Here is a 17,639-nt window from a genome sequence, read left to right as displayed (position 1 = left end):
GGTAACTTCAGCAAGGCATTTGATCTCATAGTATTTTTATTAAAAAAAACGTTAAAGAAAATAGGTCTTAATGTGTATAGTACAATTCTTTAATAGCGACTAATGCTGGTAATATAACCTTGGATTACCATAGTGTTCGGTTATGGGTTAAATTTCAATCTCAAGCACCCTGAAATTTTTACACCTATTTACCTTTACACTCTGAAATATAAAATGGGTATCAGATCCATTTTGGTGATGCACCATTTTAAAAAAATTTAATATTAAATAGTTCTTATGTATTTTCATGCATACGTAGGTTTAAACATGAAAAACGTAAATACTTATATAATATACGGAATTTCAAAACAGACAAATATAGAGGAAAAATGTATTAGTCAAAGGATGAATTCGATATTCTTTGAAGTAGCGTTGCTTAGGAGCATATCAAAATGAAGGTTTCTTACACCCTAAAATTAATTTTTTTGTCATATTGTAATCCTTTTTTTCTCTTATTTTCAAATATTACTTAGCCTTATAAGTGCTAGTTACGTAACTCTTTTTCAAACATGACTGTTCTAAAAATGTAATAATTTTTGCTTTAATTTTAAAATTTAATAAAATTAACTTTGTCGTATAATTTTTGTCACTAAATATTCTTCTTCCTTTATTTCTAAGCATTTAAAATATTCTGTCTATTATATGTTGATACTTAAACTAGCTATAACTTATTTAAGTGGTTTAAAACTTGGTTATCACAATTTTTTTTTAAATTTCATTGATCAACCAAAATCTAAAATGTAATAACATAAAAAAGCAAATAAAAAACTATTAATTAATTGACAAATTCCAAAAAAACTATTATTTTTTTATTTCAGGACTTCTGGTATAAAGCACTTAATTTTTTTTGAAAATTTACTTTTGACCAACAGCAATTGAAGAATATTTAGTGCCACGTCACCTATGATTTTTTTCCTTATATTTGCAGTTATTGGAAGCGGCCCTTGAAACTTCATGAACTCATGGCAGAAATTGAAAACCTTGATGACGATGAGTTGATGTCTGATGCTATTGCCGTTCTACCGCCAGTTAACGCAAATGAATATAACACTGATGAAGATTCCGACGACGAAAATGAAGTGGATATAAACAATCTCCCTGGAAGTCAGCTGATGACTGAAGTTGAGGTAATATTTGAAAACTAGGGATCTAACCAAACTACAGTTGAGAGTGATTTTGATAGCGACGATGACCTACCTTTGTCTACCTTTCTTATGAAAAAACGACCAAAATTATCGACCTTAAAACCAAATTACTCTTGGAAAAAAGATGACATCAACCAAGATTTTGCAGAATGGGTAAACGCAAGTAGTCCAAAAAATTCTTTATCTCCTTTAGAACTCTTTTTTTAGTTTATAGATGACAAAATTATTGACTTGGTTGTAAAATATTCCAATTTGTATGCTATTCAGCATAATCGCCAAGGTGATATACGTTCTAGTGAAATAAAATGTTTCGTTGGTGTTTTACTGCTCTCTGGATACAACTCATTTCCTCGACGGTCAATGTATTGGGAAAATAACAGTGACGCAGAAAATAAGTTAGTCTATTCGGCAATTTCTCGAGATCGCTTTAGTTTTATAATGCAGAATTTGCACCTGAATGATAACAACAATCTTGAAAATCCGAAGTTTTTGAAACTGAGGTCTTTGTTTTCTACTCTGAATGAGAAATTTCAGTCATTTGCACCCCTTGAAGAGTGCCATAGCGTGAACGAGTCGATGGTACCCTATTACGGCGGTCATAGATCAAAACAGTTCATCCGAGGAAAGTCCATTCGTTGGGGTTATAAGGTATAGGTGGGAACAACTAAAAAGGGGTACATTGAATGGTTTGAGCCGTATCAAGAGTCCACAACTATTATTTCTGAAAAATATCGTCCTCTTGGCTTAGGGGCTAGTGTTGTACTTCAGTTTGCTGATATTATTCAGTCTCAATGTGAAAAAGCTCCTTTCTATATTTTTTGTGACAATTTTTTACGTCATTACGTCTGTTGGCTGAGCTGACCTCCAGGGGACTCAAATGTATAGGAACTCTGCGAGAAAACAGACGCAATCAGATTGCCCCTTGAAAAATCCAGTATGTTCAAGAAAAAATCCCGTGGTAGTTTTAATTATCTTTTAGAGGAGAATCAAAATAATATTGTATGCAAATGGAATGACAATAGTGTTGTTACAATCGCCTCAAATGTAACATCTCCTTTTCCGACACAGCAAGTCAAACGCTTCTCTCAGAAAGGAAAGAAAATGATACATGTTAAGCAGCCATGTTTGATCAAAAAATACAACGAAAACATCGGCGGTGTTGATAGGGCTGACCAAAATATAAGCCTTTACCGCGTAGGAATCAGAGGAAAGAAGTGGTATTTTTGCTTGTTTTTACATGCTTTGGATATGGCAGAACAAAACGCATGACAACTTCATAAACATTCTGGCGGGAAAATGGACCATTTGCAGTTTAGGAGGTGTATTGCTGCGGGATTTTTAGAAACATATAAGAAAAAACTAAACGAGGGCCATCTAAATCAGGCAAATACCTGCATTATGAGTACAGATATGATCGGATGGATCATCTTGTGAATTATTAGGAAAAGCAAACCCGCTGCGCATTTTGTCACAAACAAGCAGCATTCAGATGCCAGAAGTGTGATGTTGCACTTCATCCAAAAATGTGTTTTTTAAGTTACCATACTAAAAACTAATCTATTATTATTGGTTAAAAAAAATCTCGTTTCTAAATAAAGTTTTATAAGTTTATAAGAATAATTGAGTTTTAGTACCTTATATTGCTACCGTATGTTTAAACCGACGGCTTTTACAGAAAAACCTAAAAGCGGAACTAAAAAATTTTACTAGAAAAATATGTTTATTTTAACCTAATAAGTAGATTTACAAAAGTATATAACAAAAAACAAACGTTAAGAGTTTCAGGGGTATCTGGATTAAAAGATTTTTAATTTTTACGTTGATCTATTGAAAACTGATAATAGCGAAATTAATAACAAAGTATATAAATAAGCACGTCACATCCATTTACGGTAGGCACAGCGATTATAATTATTTCAAGATTAAGGAAAGACTTTTATAAATATTGAGGCTTTTATATAAATGTTGGTTAGGCGAAGTAATTTTTAGTCTAAACAAGTTTTTATTTTAGCCTTATTACCTGGATATCTACACCTATAGTTGACTTGTTAGATCTTTATTATTCAAATTACTGTAATTTTTTGACGATAACTAGATTTGAAGGTTCTTCCAATATGACTTTTTTATTTAATATTCTCTTATTATAAGCAGTTGATCATTATTAGAATTTATTCAACGTTTAGCTGTTTTTGCGGATTAAAAATGCTAAATTTGAAAAAAAAAATTGCAAACAGAACATAAATAATATTTAAGTACATGAAGCTCATACCGCCAAAAATTTATTTATATATTTTTTATATGTTAAAAAAGGCTTCATACCCATTTTGGTTATGCATATTTATTTCAAAAAATATTATTAAATAGTTTTTTTTTTGTACGAAATTGCAATATTTTTTATGTTAATTAGGTTCATAAACTAAAAATACAAATACTATATACAGAATGACCAAAAACCTTTTTTATCATGATAATATTAAAATTTTGTTGGATATGATTATAGTTATTTATTTTCGAATAAAATGATTATAGAAGTAAATTTTATTAGTGTAAGGTAGCATATATAACTAATTTGTATTTATATCTGTGTATCTATTATTATTTTCCGAATGGAGGACAAGAAAATGACAGACGATAAAAATATTGGTAATTTTTGGGTCACAACCACAAAATATTTTATTTGGAATTCAGTTATTTCAATTTATTAAGTTTGAAATTCAAATTGATTTGCTTGAAAATTATATTTTGTAACTAATATTCCATTTAACATTCAAATTAATATAGTTTATTAGTTAAACTTAACGATCTATCTAAATTTCAGTTAGACAGCGTAAGTTTGGTTGAAAATAACGAACTTCACAAACACTGCCCAAGACAAACAACAACTTGCATATCCTGTTAATGAAAGTTTGAATTTTGGTCGAACAAGTTAAGTTTAGAACTATGTGATTTCTCGAGTTTAATATTAAATAAAATATATACAATAATCATTAGATTTTAAAAAGGAAATGTTATAAATCATTTTTTGAAAAATTGGAATACTCGTACATTGCAAAAAGTTTTTGCAATGAATTAAAAAAAAATTAAATACTTACCTAATACACCTAAGCGATAATTCAAAGTCACAACAATCACGTGACCATAAGAAGCCAATACGCTGCCGTCATAAGGGTGACCTGCCCCCCACTCAAAACTCTCTCCGTGCACAAAGACCAGGACAGCGTAAGGAGCTTCTATTCCTCTATTACCTGAAAAAAAAAAGAAAAAAATTTATTAAATCTCCTGAAATATACTGTTTTATTATTTTTGCCTAGAATATTTAAAATTGTTTTTTTAAGCTGATCCCAACATAAGCGGCAAGCAAAGACAACTTCCTTAAGCCCCCTCAGTGAAAATAAGGACTGGCTTGCCGGTTCATTTCCAGTTCATCCCGAATGAAATGCATAATGACAGGATTTGCATTCAAATGGTCCCTCACTACTTTGGAAGTCCCGCTCTATTATGTTCCCACTGTTTATTTTGATGCTAATTTGAGGATCGTGTATCGTAATTTTGCGAGTCGAGGGCTAAATTGATACAGCAGGCGTTTATTTAAGGCCGGAGGGAGATAAAAGATTTTTGAGCTATTTAAGAGAAGAGAACATGAATAACTAAATGAGTGTTACATCACAGATCATATAGAGTATGATTGCACCCATATATGTTTAGTTTATATGTGTGTTAATCTCTAAAATTTTAATTATTTATATTATATGCAGTGGCCCTGCATCCTTGCCTATTTATCTATAATATTTGTACTGTACACATTTCTTCATTTATAAAAATGAAAAAAAAAACCCTGTATGTGCAAAGATTGCTGCAGTTAAAAATCAAAAACTTGAAATTAAATAAAGCAAGACTACAAAAGCAGTAAAAAAATACACAGAATAAGTTATTGATTTCATTGAGATAAAAAGCAATCTAACTTTGACAAATATTTGCAAGAACACTCCATCCATAAGCAGCGATGCATCTGGGTGACAGCAATACTAAAAACAGTCATTAAAAGAGGTTTTTAAAAATAAAGGTATTTTCGAGGTAAGTTTAGAAAATATTCGATCTACATTCTTTCTTATATTTGTCGATTTTTGGACAATTTTTTATTGTATAAGGTATGAGGTTATGTATTTTTACCGCATTATAGTTTAGGAACTTTTAATTAGCATTAGTACTACTCCTAGGCAACTCTCAATTTAAAAAACCATCTTCAAAAAAAATTTAAAATTAATCTAAAAGCCAAATTCAATGGCACCACAAGGTAACTTTTGCCGTTAGTCGGGATCTAGAGATTAAAATCGATCACTTTTTACCCAGTGTATACGAGTCTAGGAAGGCATATTTCAATAACAATGGAATATATATAAAATACCGCTGAGTTTTTTATTTTTTCCTGAAGTTCATAGAAATAGAAATTTAAAAATATTCTGCTATTAACATAAATAGAAAACTCTATGAACTAAATGACAAAGACAGTGAAGAAAATAAAAAATATATAACGCAAATTATACACAATTATTATAAGTAGAGCAAATTTTGAAGAAACTATATAATTATGATGTCGTTGACCTAGTATGCAATTTATTTTTGAAAAACTTATAAACGTTATTAAAACCTTTACTGAATATATTATAGAATTATAAGGAAACAAAACCCAACCAATCAAATCAATTAAAATTGGAAACAATTGATTCTAAAAATTTAAAAAAAAACAAAAACTGAGAGCAATTTTAAAGGCTATTAAATGTACCGAAAAAAATCAATAAATTAACTTTATAATTGAAAAATTACAAGTAAAGAAATACTATTTACGCGATTTATAATAATCTAAAGAAACTATGGGATACTTAACTTATAAGGACGCAAATATTAAGCTTTAGACAAACAAACTTCGCTGAAATTGTTCTTCAAACAAAATCAGCGTAATGTTGAAAATATTTTCAATAATTATTTTACAAATATTTGACATAAAAGAGTATTATCTTCTATAATTAATAAAACACCTGATATAAATGTAAACTTAGTGTTAATATTTTTTAAGCCTGCTACAGAGATAGAAATTAAAAAAAAAAACATTTTTAATTCCCTAAAAAGCAATTCCATCCGAAGCATCTGAGGATGATTTAATAGAGACTGAAACATGTACAAATTAATAATGTCTAAGATAACTGTATAAAAGACCGTTTTTTAGTTGAAACATATGTTAATTCATGACGGAGATAAACATGCTATATTAATTAAGTGATTTCTTATCTAAGCATATATTTTTTTTAAGATTCGAAATAGGTGGGTACCCTTTGAGAGCAACACCTTAATTTAAGGGTAAATATTATAAATATAATTTTTTTTATATCGATATGGCCTAAACAATATTTTTTTTCTTCCTTATTGACAGACTTTTGAAATCTGTACGGAGATAAATATGAATATAAACCGCGATAAAGCAGAAGCAAATTTTAAGGAATTTTTTTTTAATTTTAAGGGTTTTTATATATTTTATTGACTTTATTGGTTAACCTTAAAAATCATTTGAGGTTATTTTTAATTTTTTAATTTTAATATGAATTAGTAGGAAAAAATTAATTCAGAATAACAAAGCCTTTAAGTTACTACAGAGAAAAGATATTTTTTAAATTATTAAAATCACTACCAATAATATAGACAATAGTTATGTTTTAAGATGTTTAGGATCGATAATTGACAAATATTTAATATTTTATATTTTTATATAACAAGACAACTTTTTTATATATTTCTGGTCGATAAAGCAGGAAAATTGTGTTTATTTGTTTTGACCCAAAGGTCAAACATTATTTACTTCAGTATTAAGAGATTACCTCTATTTTTTACTATTTTTATAAAAGAGCAACAAAATTAAACCATTTAAAGGATTATTTTTTTCTTATTATGAATCGATACACTGATAAAACAATATTAAGATGAATTAAATATACATACATCGAAAAAGTCTAAGGATATTTTTATAAAATAATAAAATTATAAAAAAAAAATTTTTTGGTGATCAATTTAAATTAAATTTGAAGATTAGCTCATCCTGTAGGTTTCTGTGAGACAAACAGAATCTTAACACTGATAACAAATATTTTAGGAATTTTTTCACAAAACAGAAAAAACTATGGTTTTTATATTGCAATAAATATTCTGGTAGTCTCGATTTCGTTTATGGTACAGAGTTACTGCCTTGCAGAGTGAATAAAAAATTGTGTTTTATCATGGAACGACGTCATTTAACTTTGAACAAGATGAATAGAGCTGTAGGACTTCTTCAAGAAGGCATGCGACAAATTGATGTAGCTGAGCGTCTAGAAGTCTCTCAGAGCGTTATAAGTCGATTGTGGCGGCATTTTCGTGAAACTGGAAATCCAGCTAAACAACATCCAGGACGTGACCGCGCTACGACAGCTGCTCAAGATAGATTTTTAGTTTAAACTGCTAGAAGGCAACCTAACATTACAGCTCCTGAATTGCTTATCAACTTGCAGAGAGCACACAATATTACCGTAGGCCGTGATACTATAAGAAATCGTCTCCATGAAGCCAACCTCTACAATTGAAGGCCACTTAGATGTTCACCTCTTTCCAGAGGCAATCGCGCTGTGAGATTAGAATGGTGCCAAGAATATCAAAACTGGAATGAACATGATTGGGCTACAGTTTTATTCACCGACGAATCCAGATTTGGATTTCATCCAGATTCACGTCGAGTGAGAGTATGGAGACGATCTGGAAATGCAGAACGGTTAAGACATGTCCAGGAAGTGTATACATACAGAGGGGATACAATTATGGTATGGGCTGGAACCATGATGGGCGGTAGAACCGACCTCGTTTTCCAGATCGCTTCCTTACAGCTCAGCAGTACATCGATACCATTCCTCAACCTGTTGTTCGTCCATTTGCTGGCATTGTTGGCCGAAACTTCCACCTAATGCATGATAATGCGCGTCCACATGTCGCACGCGTAGTGAGAGACTGGTTGGAGAACGAGGGGTTTGATGTATTGCCATGGCCAGCACAATCTCCTGACCTTAATCCAATTGAGCATGTATGGGATATGCTCCAACGAAGAATGACTCCACAGATGGGTGACATTTACACTGCCTTTCGTTTCCGGGAGCGACTGATAGCGGAATGGGCAAACTTACCCCAACAAAACATTGATGAACAATAGATGTCGAGCCATCATAAACCAGCGTCGAGGTCATACTTTGTAGTAATTTGCGTTTTTTATAATGATTTTTTTTTTGTATCTAATTTAAAAAACATTTTTTTTTCATTATACAAAACAATAAATTTTTAAAGAAATTGTAGACTTTTTTTTTAAATTTTAGTTATAGGCAGGTCTTTATTTTTGAAATTTTGGTTATTTTTTTAGTATAGTAAAAGAGTCTTAATTACTATAATTTGGCTATTATTTATCCACAACAATTCAAAAAAAAATAAGGTCAATTTATAAAAATTTCTCTAGACTTTTCCGATGTGTATATGTTAACCTATTCTCCATCGATAACTCTTTAGAACTTACTCGTGAGGTAAATATTCTATTACATAATTTAAATTTGGTGAAAAATTATCTAGTTTATCTTTTTTATTTTAATAAAGAATAACAGTGTTTATATCATTGAGAATTTTGTTACTTAATTCAATATAAATAAATTATTTTCTTCATTTTCATATGTAAAAAATTATATTTATTCTTAGTTGTGAACCTTTAAAATCTCTTATGAGACAAATTTTATGCCATATCGTGTTATTTTAGTTCTTTTCTCAGTCAAAAATGAATAACAGTTTTTTAACATCCATGAATCGTTGAATTCCCTAATTAATTTTAAATAACACCTTAGTATTGGTTCTATGAGCCCTTAACTGAAAGTTGCGATTAATATTTGATCTTGTTTTTAGATTTTTTTTAGGTAAACCTTAAAAATCACGTTGAAATAATTCGTTCACACTCGTTTTTTTTCAAATACCGATTTACGAGTTATCATTTTCTTGAATAATTATTTTTTTCTAATGCTATTTTTTCTAAAAGACTAATTTGTCCAAGCAATCGTTTTAACAAAATACTCTTTTCCGGAACAATCAATTTCTCGAACGATCAGTTTCCTGAATACCTTTTTCTCGAGCCATTTTACCAAGCGTTATTTCTCATGAACAACTATTTTTCTGAAGTAATAGTGCTTTATTACGTTATATTAGTTAGTACTTAATTAAATTACCGAATTAAACTATTTATATTTAAAGAAAAACACCTATTTTTATTGAAAATAATACTCTCCGATTAATTTAGAGAGTTCGGTGACATTTTTTTTTAGGAAATGGTGATTCAGGAAAAATTCTGTTCGGGATAACAGTGATCCTAAAAAAATGTTATTCAGGAATATAGTACTTTGACAAAAAAAAGTGTGATACAATTACAATAAAAAAAGTAATATCATTCAGGAACTAATATTCGGGAAAAAGACTCAGATAAATATGTCATCTTAATTAGATTCTAATAAGAAACAAAAAAAAACTCTTGAAAAACTCACTTTTGTATTTAAAATTACTTTATTTATTTTGTGTTAAAAATCTCTCAAGATAGTCCTAAGATAATTTTTCTTTGTCATGAAGTGAAAAATGAATTTATTTTGATAAAATTTTAGTTAATATCCTTTTTTTATGCTGACAAGGTTTTTGAGTTATTTTACCATTATTTATATACCATTATTTTACCGTGTAATTTAATATTGTCATTAAATCATATTGTCATGATTTATCATTGTTAGTTTGCAAATAAAAATTAGCTACATTCATGTATCACTTGATTGTTTTTTAATCACCGTCATACCAACTAATACAGTTTAGGAACCTTATAATATTTTTATGATAGAAAAGACAGTAGCAGAAAAGACAGGAATATCACACGACATAGTAGGGAAGGTACTTAAATGCATAAATTCCATACAAAATGTCAATACTTCAAGAACTCTATGACGATCATGTTAATAAAAGAATTTACTTTTGTGAGTTAATGAGTCGAGTCAACGCCATCTCTAATAAACTGCCGAATATCTATTTCAGCGCTTAATGTTCACTTTATTTAAATGAAAATATTAATTTGTTTGTTAAAATTGTCGATATTGGAGTAACGAAAACCTGAATAGTTTTTGAAAAGAACATAATTTAGTTAATATCTACATTAATGCATCAACACATTATCTTCCTTATTTTTTGCGGTATTCTAATAAAAGTAGCTTATTATTATCATATCACTAGTCTTAAAGGGCAAGTTTCAGCAGAATGTTTCTAGTCTTTATAGAATGTAGCTAGTCAGTTTAATAACTCATAAAAAAGTCAAAAAGTAGATCTCTCGTGTTTTATTGAAGAATTTTCTTTTCCGCAAATATAAAGTTGCTTTTGTTAGAGTAAAATTTAAGCTAGCGTGATTATTTGAAAATCTCTGGTTAAAAAACAACAAAATAGGACACCACTCAGAAGAGAATTGAATGCTCTTTTCAAAAGATCTACCACTTAACCCTATTCCTATTTATTATTTTAAGGAAGATTTCATCCATTTTAAGTATCCCTCTTACAAATAAACTTGACGTGCTTTTTTTGATTCTTTAAACTGCAAGAGAGATATTCAGAGCGGAAAGTTTTTAAATTGACATCCTGTATTTTCTCTCTTAAGTCACTTATTTTATATGCAACATTTCAAAGGTCTGCCCAAAATTAAATTTAAATTTAATCGGTTGGTGTAAATCAATTTTTTGTTATCTTTCTCGACTTAACACGCTTTTTATTTAAATATTAATTTAGAGAATAAATAATGAAATAAAAAAGCTGCAACAAAATTTTAATGCTTGCAAATCCGAATCTCCATAAGCAGCTCTAATAATCCAATTTTCCAAAAGCTAATAGAAAACGGTGCTGCGGTCCCCAGTGTCTTCAGAAATAAAAGCCGCTTTGAGAGTTGGCAATCATTTTTGCAAAACAGGAAACTTTAAGCCGCGCCGGGTTGGGAAAATAAAACTTCAGCCAGAAAGTTCGGTCCAAGTTCGAAAGTTGGATTTATCGGATACGCTATTTTATAATCTATTTTGTTGTTTCTTTTTAAGAACGAAACTATACCGCTGTGTGAAGTTTAGGTCTGCCTTTGTCGTTTAAAATTGTATTTAAAGTCATATATAGGAACATTTAGTGATATGAAAAAAATTTAACACTTTAAAACTTTAATGTTGAGCTGTTTTTATGTGTCAGATTTTCCTAAATAGCCTCAAGAAGTAAATGTTAAGCAAAAGGTTCGTCCGACCACATAAAAATGATACACCGCCCCAAGCAGGGTTTTATAAAGAAACTCGCTTTGGCCGCACCGCAATTATAAAAATGTTTAAAAGGAATATCCAGGGAAATAAAGAAAATTTCATTTCTTGGAACCGGGCCAATTAGCTGGACAGTTTGGGAATACTACAGTGAACTTTTGACTTTTGAGTTTCAAGTCAATTTTTTGATATTATCTACGCTATTGAGGTCTGTGGTCTGAACTTTTCATTAGTTATTAAATAATTTTTAAAGCTTTTTCGATTTGTTAGTGGTTTTCATCAGTGCAAGTAAAAAACGTTGCTTAATAAATTAAAATTTATATATATAATAAATTTTATTTTCATTCAACAAATTTAAAAAAGCAATCGTAAAAACTTAGTTTTTTATATAAATTAAAAACTGCATGTATTTTTTTCTGTATATTTTGTTTACCACATTAAAATGTATATTACTTAGACACATAAGAACAGTATATTTTTAAAGGCAAGAAAATAGATAAATTACACACAATACAGTCAATTTTATTTGTGACACACTAAACACGCTGTGTTTTAAGGATAAATTCAAGTCTGTATTAGTTTAAGACAAAAAATAAAGAAAAAAAGTGCCACCTAATTAAATCTCGTATTATGTAGACGTATTAGGAGAGCGAATCTTAAATTATTCCTAATACTTAGTTAATTGATGTCAAGCCTTATAGAGTATTTTGTAATTATTTTTTTAATACTAATAATAATTAATTATTTTGATAAAATTTTTGCATTTTGCCTTCTTCTTTTTCTAGTGCTATATCAGGTCTTTCTGACATTTGCAATTATTTGGCAAGTCTTTCTCTATTCTGCGCCTTAGTATACTAAATCTAATTAGTAGTATACTAGAATATTGTTCCACTGTGCTGCGTATCCCGGTTCACTCACGGATGTTCCTCAGTCAGAAAGCCTACTTTTTTCCTACTTCTGTACGTCCTTTCACTTTTCCTATCATAATCAGTTGTAGGATTCTGTATCGCACTCCTCTGAAGATATATCCAAGATATGAGATTTTCCTGTACTTGTTGTTAGTAGCATATGTGTTGCGTCCACCTTATTTAGTACTTTGTTTTCATCTGCATAGCTGTCCAGTTGTAACCACATCTCCACCGCTTTTAACAGATTAACTCTAGCGGCTCTAACTGTCCAGATTTCTATCCCATATAGCAACACTGACCATAATATATAGTGATTCAATCATTGCAGGATAATGGTTTAATTTTTCAGAATGTTGTTCGAGCTGTCTCTATTCTACACTTTAATTCTCTATCTGAATAATTTAGATGTTTGATGATATAATATCCAAGATACCTAAACTGGGATGCTCTGTCAACATTTTTATATCAATCTGTGATGTAACATCACAATAAGTTTGTCAGATGAAGACTATATCTTTTTAATTTTGTCTTGTTGATATTTATGTTGAGCCTCATTTCGTGTTTTTCTACATTTACGTAGTTTAGTTGCATATTTTCTAGTTAGTTCTTTACTATCTCATTATATTTTTCTTTAGTATTGTCTGCTTGCACGCATTTCTTAAGACGACGAAGTTTCACGATTTGCAGGGCTGGAATCTTCAGGCCATTTGCAATTAGCAGCATTTTTATTTTTGACTGCCTTGGTACAACTTTTATCGAATCGTGGTTTGCTGTCTAAAGAGGTGTTCAAGGTGTTGGGAATAATAATCTACTACTGCCAGAATCACCTCTAAAATTTCGCTTGTACATGCTAAAGGATCATTGATCCTGAAACAGACATCATTTCAAGAAAACGAAGAAAGGAACTGTTTTAAATACCTCTATTTACTCGATTTGTAATGCCAAATTAGTCAAAAGTCCAAATTGGGTTGCGTACAAATCTGCCTATCATTTGGATAATTTGGAATAGACCTTCAAGGTGTGGCTCATAGTGCTTATTAGTCTATACCCAGTACCCACTACAACGTTTGGCACCTTGTTTTTCTATGGAATTAAAATGAATAAGGATTTTTTTAAATTCCAAATTGACACTCTTATACAATTGCTTTCATTTCAAAATAAACCACCCTTAATAACTTCTAAACAAAAAAAACAGGTGATTCTGGATATACAGGTCTTATTTTATATTTGACAAAGTTCTGTCAATCACCTCCTCACTTCTAGCTAATCCCACTTTGAAATGTCAAATGACTATCATATAGTGTGATACATCATTTTAAAGGACATACAATCTACTATCCAACGGCATATAGAAGATGGTATAAACTATAAAGCTTTTAAACAGTAATAGTGTAACTGTGTACAGAATTTATTTTATTAAGTGCTCAAAATATGTTCCGTTATTCGCAAGATAACATCAAAGTTTCTTTTAAAATTCCTCACGACCATTGCCAGGTGTTTATCGGCTAATATGTCTACATTTGCGAGTAATTCGATCCTCTAAATTATTAATATTTTCGGATGGGGTTTTATAAACTTCGCTTTTTAAATACCCCTAAAACAATAAATCTAGTAGTGTTAAATCTGGCGATCATGCAGGCCAATCAGTTGTACCACGCCTGCCAATCCACACTCCTGAAAACTATTTATTAAGACACTCTTGCACTGTCAAAGCATAGTGCGGAGAGTACCATCTTGTTGGAAAGAAGTTATTTTTGTCTAGTATCCCAACACCATTTTCATCCACTTGGTTTTCCAAAGATTAAACGATTAAAGAATATGTTGTATTTTCAAGGAGGTCTAAATAAATTTGTCCAATTAAATTTTCTCGCAAAAATAAGTCCCAATGATTACGTTACCATAAGTTCCTGTCCATATATTAATTATTTTTTTAGGAAACTCCACTAGAGTATGATCCTTCCGAAAATGGTGCGAATTTTTATTATCTCAGGATCTACAGTTATGCCACTCCATTTAGAAACGAAGTTGACTCATCACTGAAGCAGATGTTATTTTCTAAATAGGGGTCCTCGTCAATTCACTGGCACATTTGTTTGCAAAATTTAATTCTTTTATCAAAATCGTCTTCTTACTAGTTAATGAAGGATTTGAATTTTATAGGGAAAATAATTACTTTTTTTAACATTTTGTGTACAGAACCTGTTGAGTATATTAGTTAGCTCTGCGACGTTGGGGATAGATAATGTTGGCTCCATTGCGAATTATCCCGGTACCTTAATTTGGCATGTTTCATTACCAACCCTTTCCTCAGTACATTTTTTATAGCAAACAGATCCCGTTTCTTTAAACTTCCTTTGCAGTTCTGGTATATATCTATGATTTATGTTCTTGTCTGGATGTCTATTATTAAACGCTGTGGCGGTTCTATGAGCACACCGATCTTCAGCGCCATAAAAAAAAAATAGTTTCTATTTTTTTTGGCTAGCGTATACACCATTATAAATCAGCGTCAGAATAACAATTTTTAAAATAGTAATCAATTGGTTTTTAAATGTGCTAAAAATGCTAGTTAGTGCTGTTATATTTTTGTACCTATTAGGTATTACAAAAAATATTAGTAAAATAAATATGCCAAATATAATTCTGCAAAAAATGTTAGGAAGAATTTTAAAATAGCATTAGTTCTTTTCTCCCAAATAATACATCATAATATTAAAAAAAAATATTTAGACTCAATGAGCTGTTTATTACCATACATTTTTACTGGTAAGCCACTTGAATTTGCATCAATGTTTGTGCAAAGTAAGTAATTGTTGGCCATTTAAAATAATGTGTAACACTATAAGGCAACCATTTGACCTACCAATATTTAAGTTGATAAGAAATGTCTTTTATTACCACTAATTTTTCTTACTATTCGCTTATACGTTAACCGATGTTGTTTTTGCAGTTTGATTAAGTAGCAGATTGTATGCTTTTTAAAATGATTTGTCACACTTAAGGTAGCCATTTGAAATACAAAACATTGAGATCTGTAAAATATTTATTATTTCCAGACATTTTTGGTGACCATTCGCTGGTACGGCAACCGATTTAATTTTTTCTGACGGTGTTAAATAAACATATTAATTCTGCTTACAACGATGTATTACATGATGAGGGTTTCTATTTGACATATAAAAGTAAGGTTAGCTCAAGTTGAGAAGGTAAGTGTTGATTTGTCAAATATAAAATTAAACGTCTCTCTGTATATATAAATAGATTTTTGTTTTTTTTTTTGGTTTTTTGTAATAAATGTGGTTTGTTTTAAAATAGAAGCACTGCATAATTAATAAATCTTTTATAAAATTTAAACAAATATATATGTTTTTATTAAAAAAAAAATAGATTGACATTCTTTTTGCTAAGAATTTGGTTACAAAAATCTATTTGCATAGTTTTCCAACAGATTTTAACTTAAATAATATGAAAATTTAAGTAACCATTCTTTTAAAAACATAGATTATAGACTCTGCAGTTTTAATTATTTTTTTGAGAAAAAAATTTAATATATACTCTACACATTTTATTCTAATTAATTTTCAGTTAATTATTATACACATTTTTATACCCTTTTCGTGCTTCTGATTGGAAAAGTTCAAGTCTTTTAGCGCAAGCGAATTAAATGTGAATGGTAAGAATAATTAAAAAGTTAATAGCATTTTAGTTCCCCACATTATTCAATAGAAAATTTAAAGATTTATTTTAGTTATTATTTAAAACAAAGATATTAGAAATAACTTTTTCCTTTTTTTTTTATCATTTTCACTTAATACACTGATGTATATCATTTGAAAAAATTAATTTTAAATTCCATTTCCAAGAAGCAATACTAGCAATATTTAAAAAAAAATTGATTTTCTTATGTATTTTTTCAAAATAATTACAAGTTAGCGAATTACAACATAATATGTATTGAAATTTTTATTGATCATTTCAATCTACAGATTTTTATTTAAATTATGAAAAAAAATTTCTGTCTAGACTGTCTTTCTTATTTTTACTTATAAGCCACCATGTATATTATATATATAATATAATATATATAATATATAATATATACACTCATGTAGCAGTAAGCAAAGTTTTTTTTATTACAATCATTATGGCAATGTGATAAGAACATTTATTTTCCAAATTTTTACCAAATCTCAAATTTAAAAAACGTTTCCTTTTAATAAGAATATTTTTAACCATCTCAATAGTCTTATGGCAATTTACAAATTTTATTTAAAACATCTTACGCTTTTTCTTTGGCCAAGGGCAATCAGTTGAAATATTACCAATATAGCACCTTGTTAATTGCCAGCCAAATTAGCTCTGGATGCCCCAAGCTGCAGGTCGAGAGCATAATTTTCCGTGGACCGCAGTTTGGATAGTAACCCAAGGAACAGCCAACAGCTACTGTAGGTTTATAGCGCTGAGGTTACTCACAGTTTAAATAAACAGGCGGTGCTATTGAGGAAAGTTGTAATTAACTAAGTATACTATTATTAAACATTAACTTATCCTATTATAAATATATTTTATGCTCTTTAAACTATTGACTGTCTTATAAAATGTTCTGAATTGATCCTTAATCTGGAAAATCTGTACAAAAGCTGTGCACAGTGGCTTTAAAAGAACAAAGAAAAGCTCAGCAGTCTTTTAATTATTTATACCTTAAGATCTTTTATCCTGATGTTTAGAAGGTTTTAAAGGCAACTAAAAAAAGCTCCAGTCTCGACAGAATTCCTTATATTATTAAAGATAAAAGTCTGTATACAGGTTTTAAATGAAAGAGCGTTACTAATTCACAAGTACTTTCAAGTATTGCAAAGTTTTAATTTAACAAATAGAAACAATTTTCAAATTTTAACGTATTATATGAATGCATTATTTACAAGTATTTTACACACTTGTTAGATAAATAACTGTAATATACACTAATTGGAAAAGCGAATTCTTAAATTATATCTATTATAGTTAACTAATTTCTTGTTCGTAAAAGTATTTGTTAAAAATTTAAATAAATAAATTCTTTTACAGGAAAATCCACCAGATACTTTTTATATTTAAATATTTGTGACATATTTTACTTTATTTTTGATTTTGATCTGATTTTTAAATCGCAAATTTAATTTAAAGCTCGCTTGTTATCACTTAATTAA

The 17,639-nt window shown here is 29.5% G+C and overlaps 1 protein-coding gene across 1 annotated transcript in view; it reads right to left on the bottom strand.

The window, feature by feature from the left end:
- Window positions 1-17,639, bottom strand: part of LOC126735075 (neuroligin-1-like) — a 545,354-nt gene that overhangs the window by 164,408 nt on the left and 363,307 nt on the right. The window contains exon 7 of the mRNA XM_050438970.1: window positions 4,277-4,429. Within this exon, the coding sequence (XP_050294927.1) occupies window positions 4,277-4,429 (153 nt within the window). The remainder of the gene's footprint in view (window positions 1-4,276; window positions 4,430-17,639) is intronic.

The sequence above is a fragment of the Anthonomus grandis genome, chromosome 4 (assembly GCF_022605725.1).
Source record: "Anthonomus grandis grandis chromosome 4, icAntGran1.3, whole genome shotgun sequence".
In the NCBI taxonomy this organism is placed as follows: Eukaryota; Metazoa; Arthropoda; class Insecta; order Coleoptera; family Curculionidae; genus Anthonomus; species Anthonomus grandis.
The sequence above is the reverse complement of the archived record's forward strand: the minus strand, read 5'-3'. Positions and strand labels throughout refer to the sequence as shown.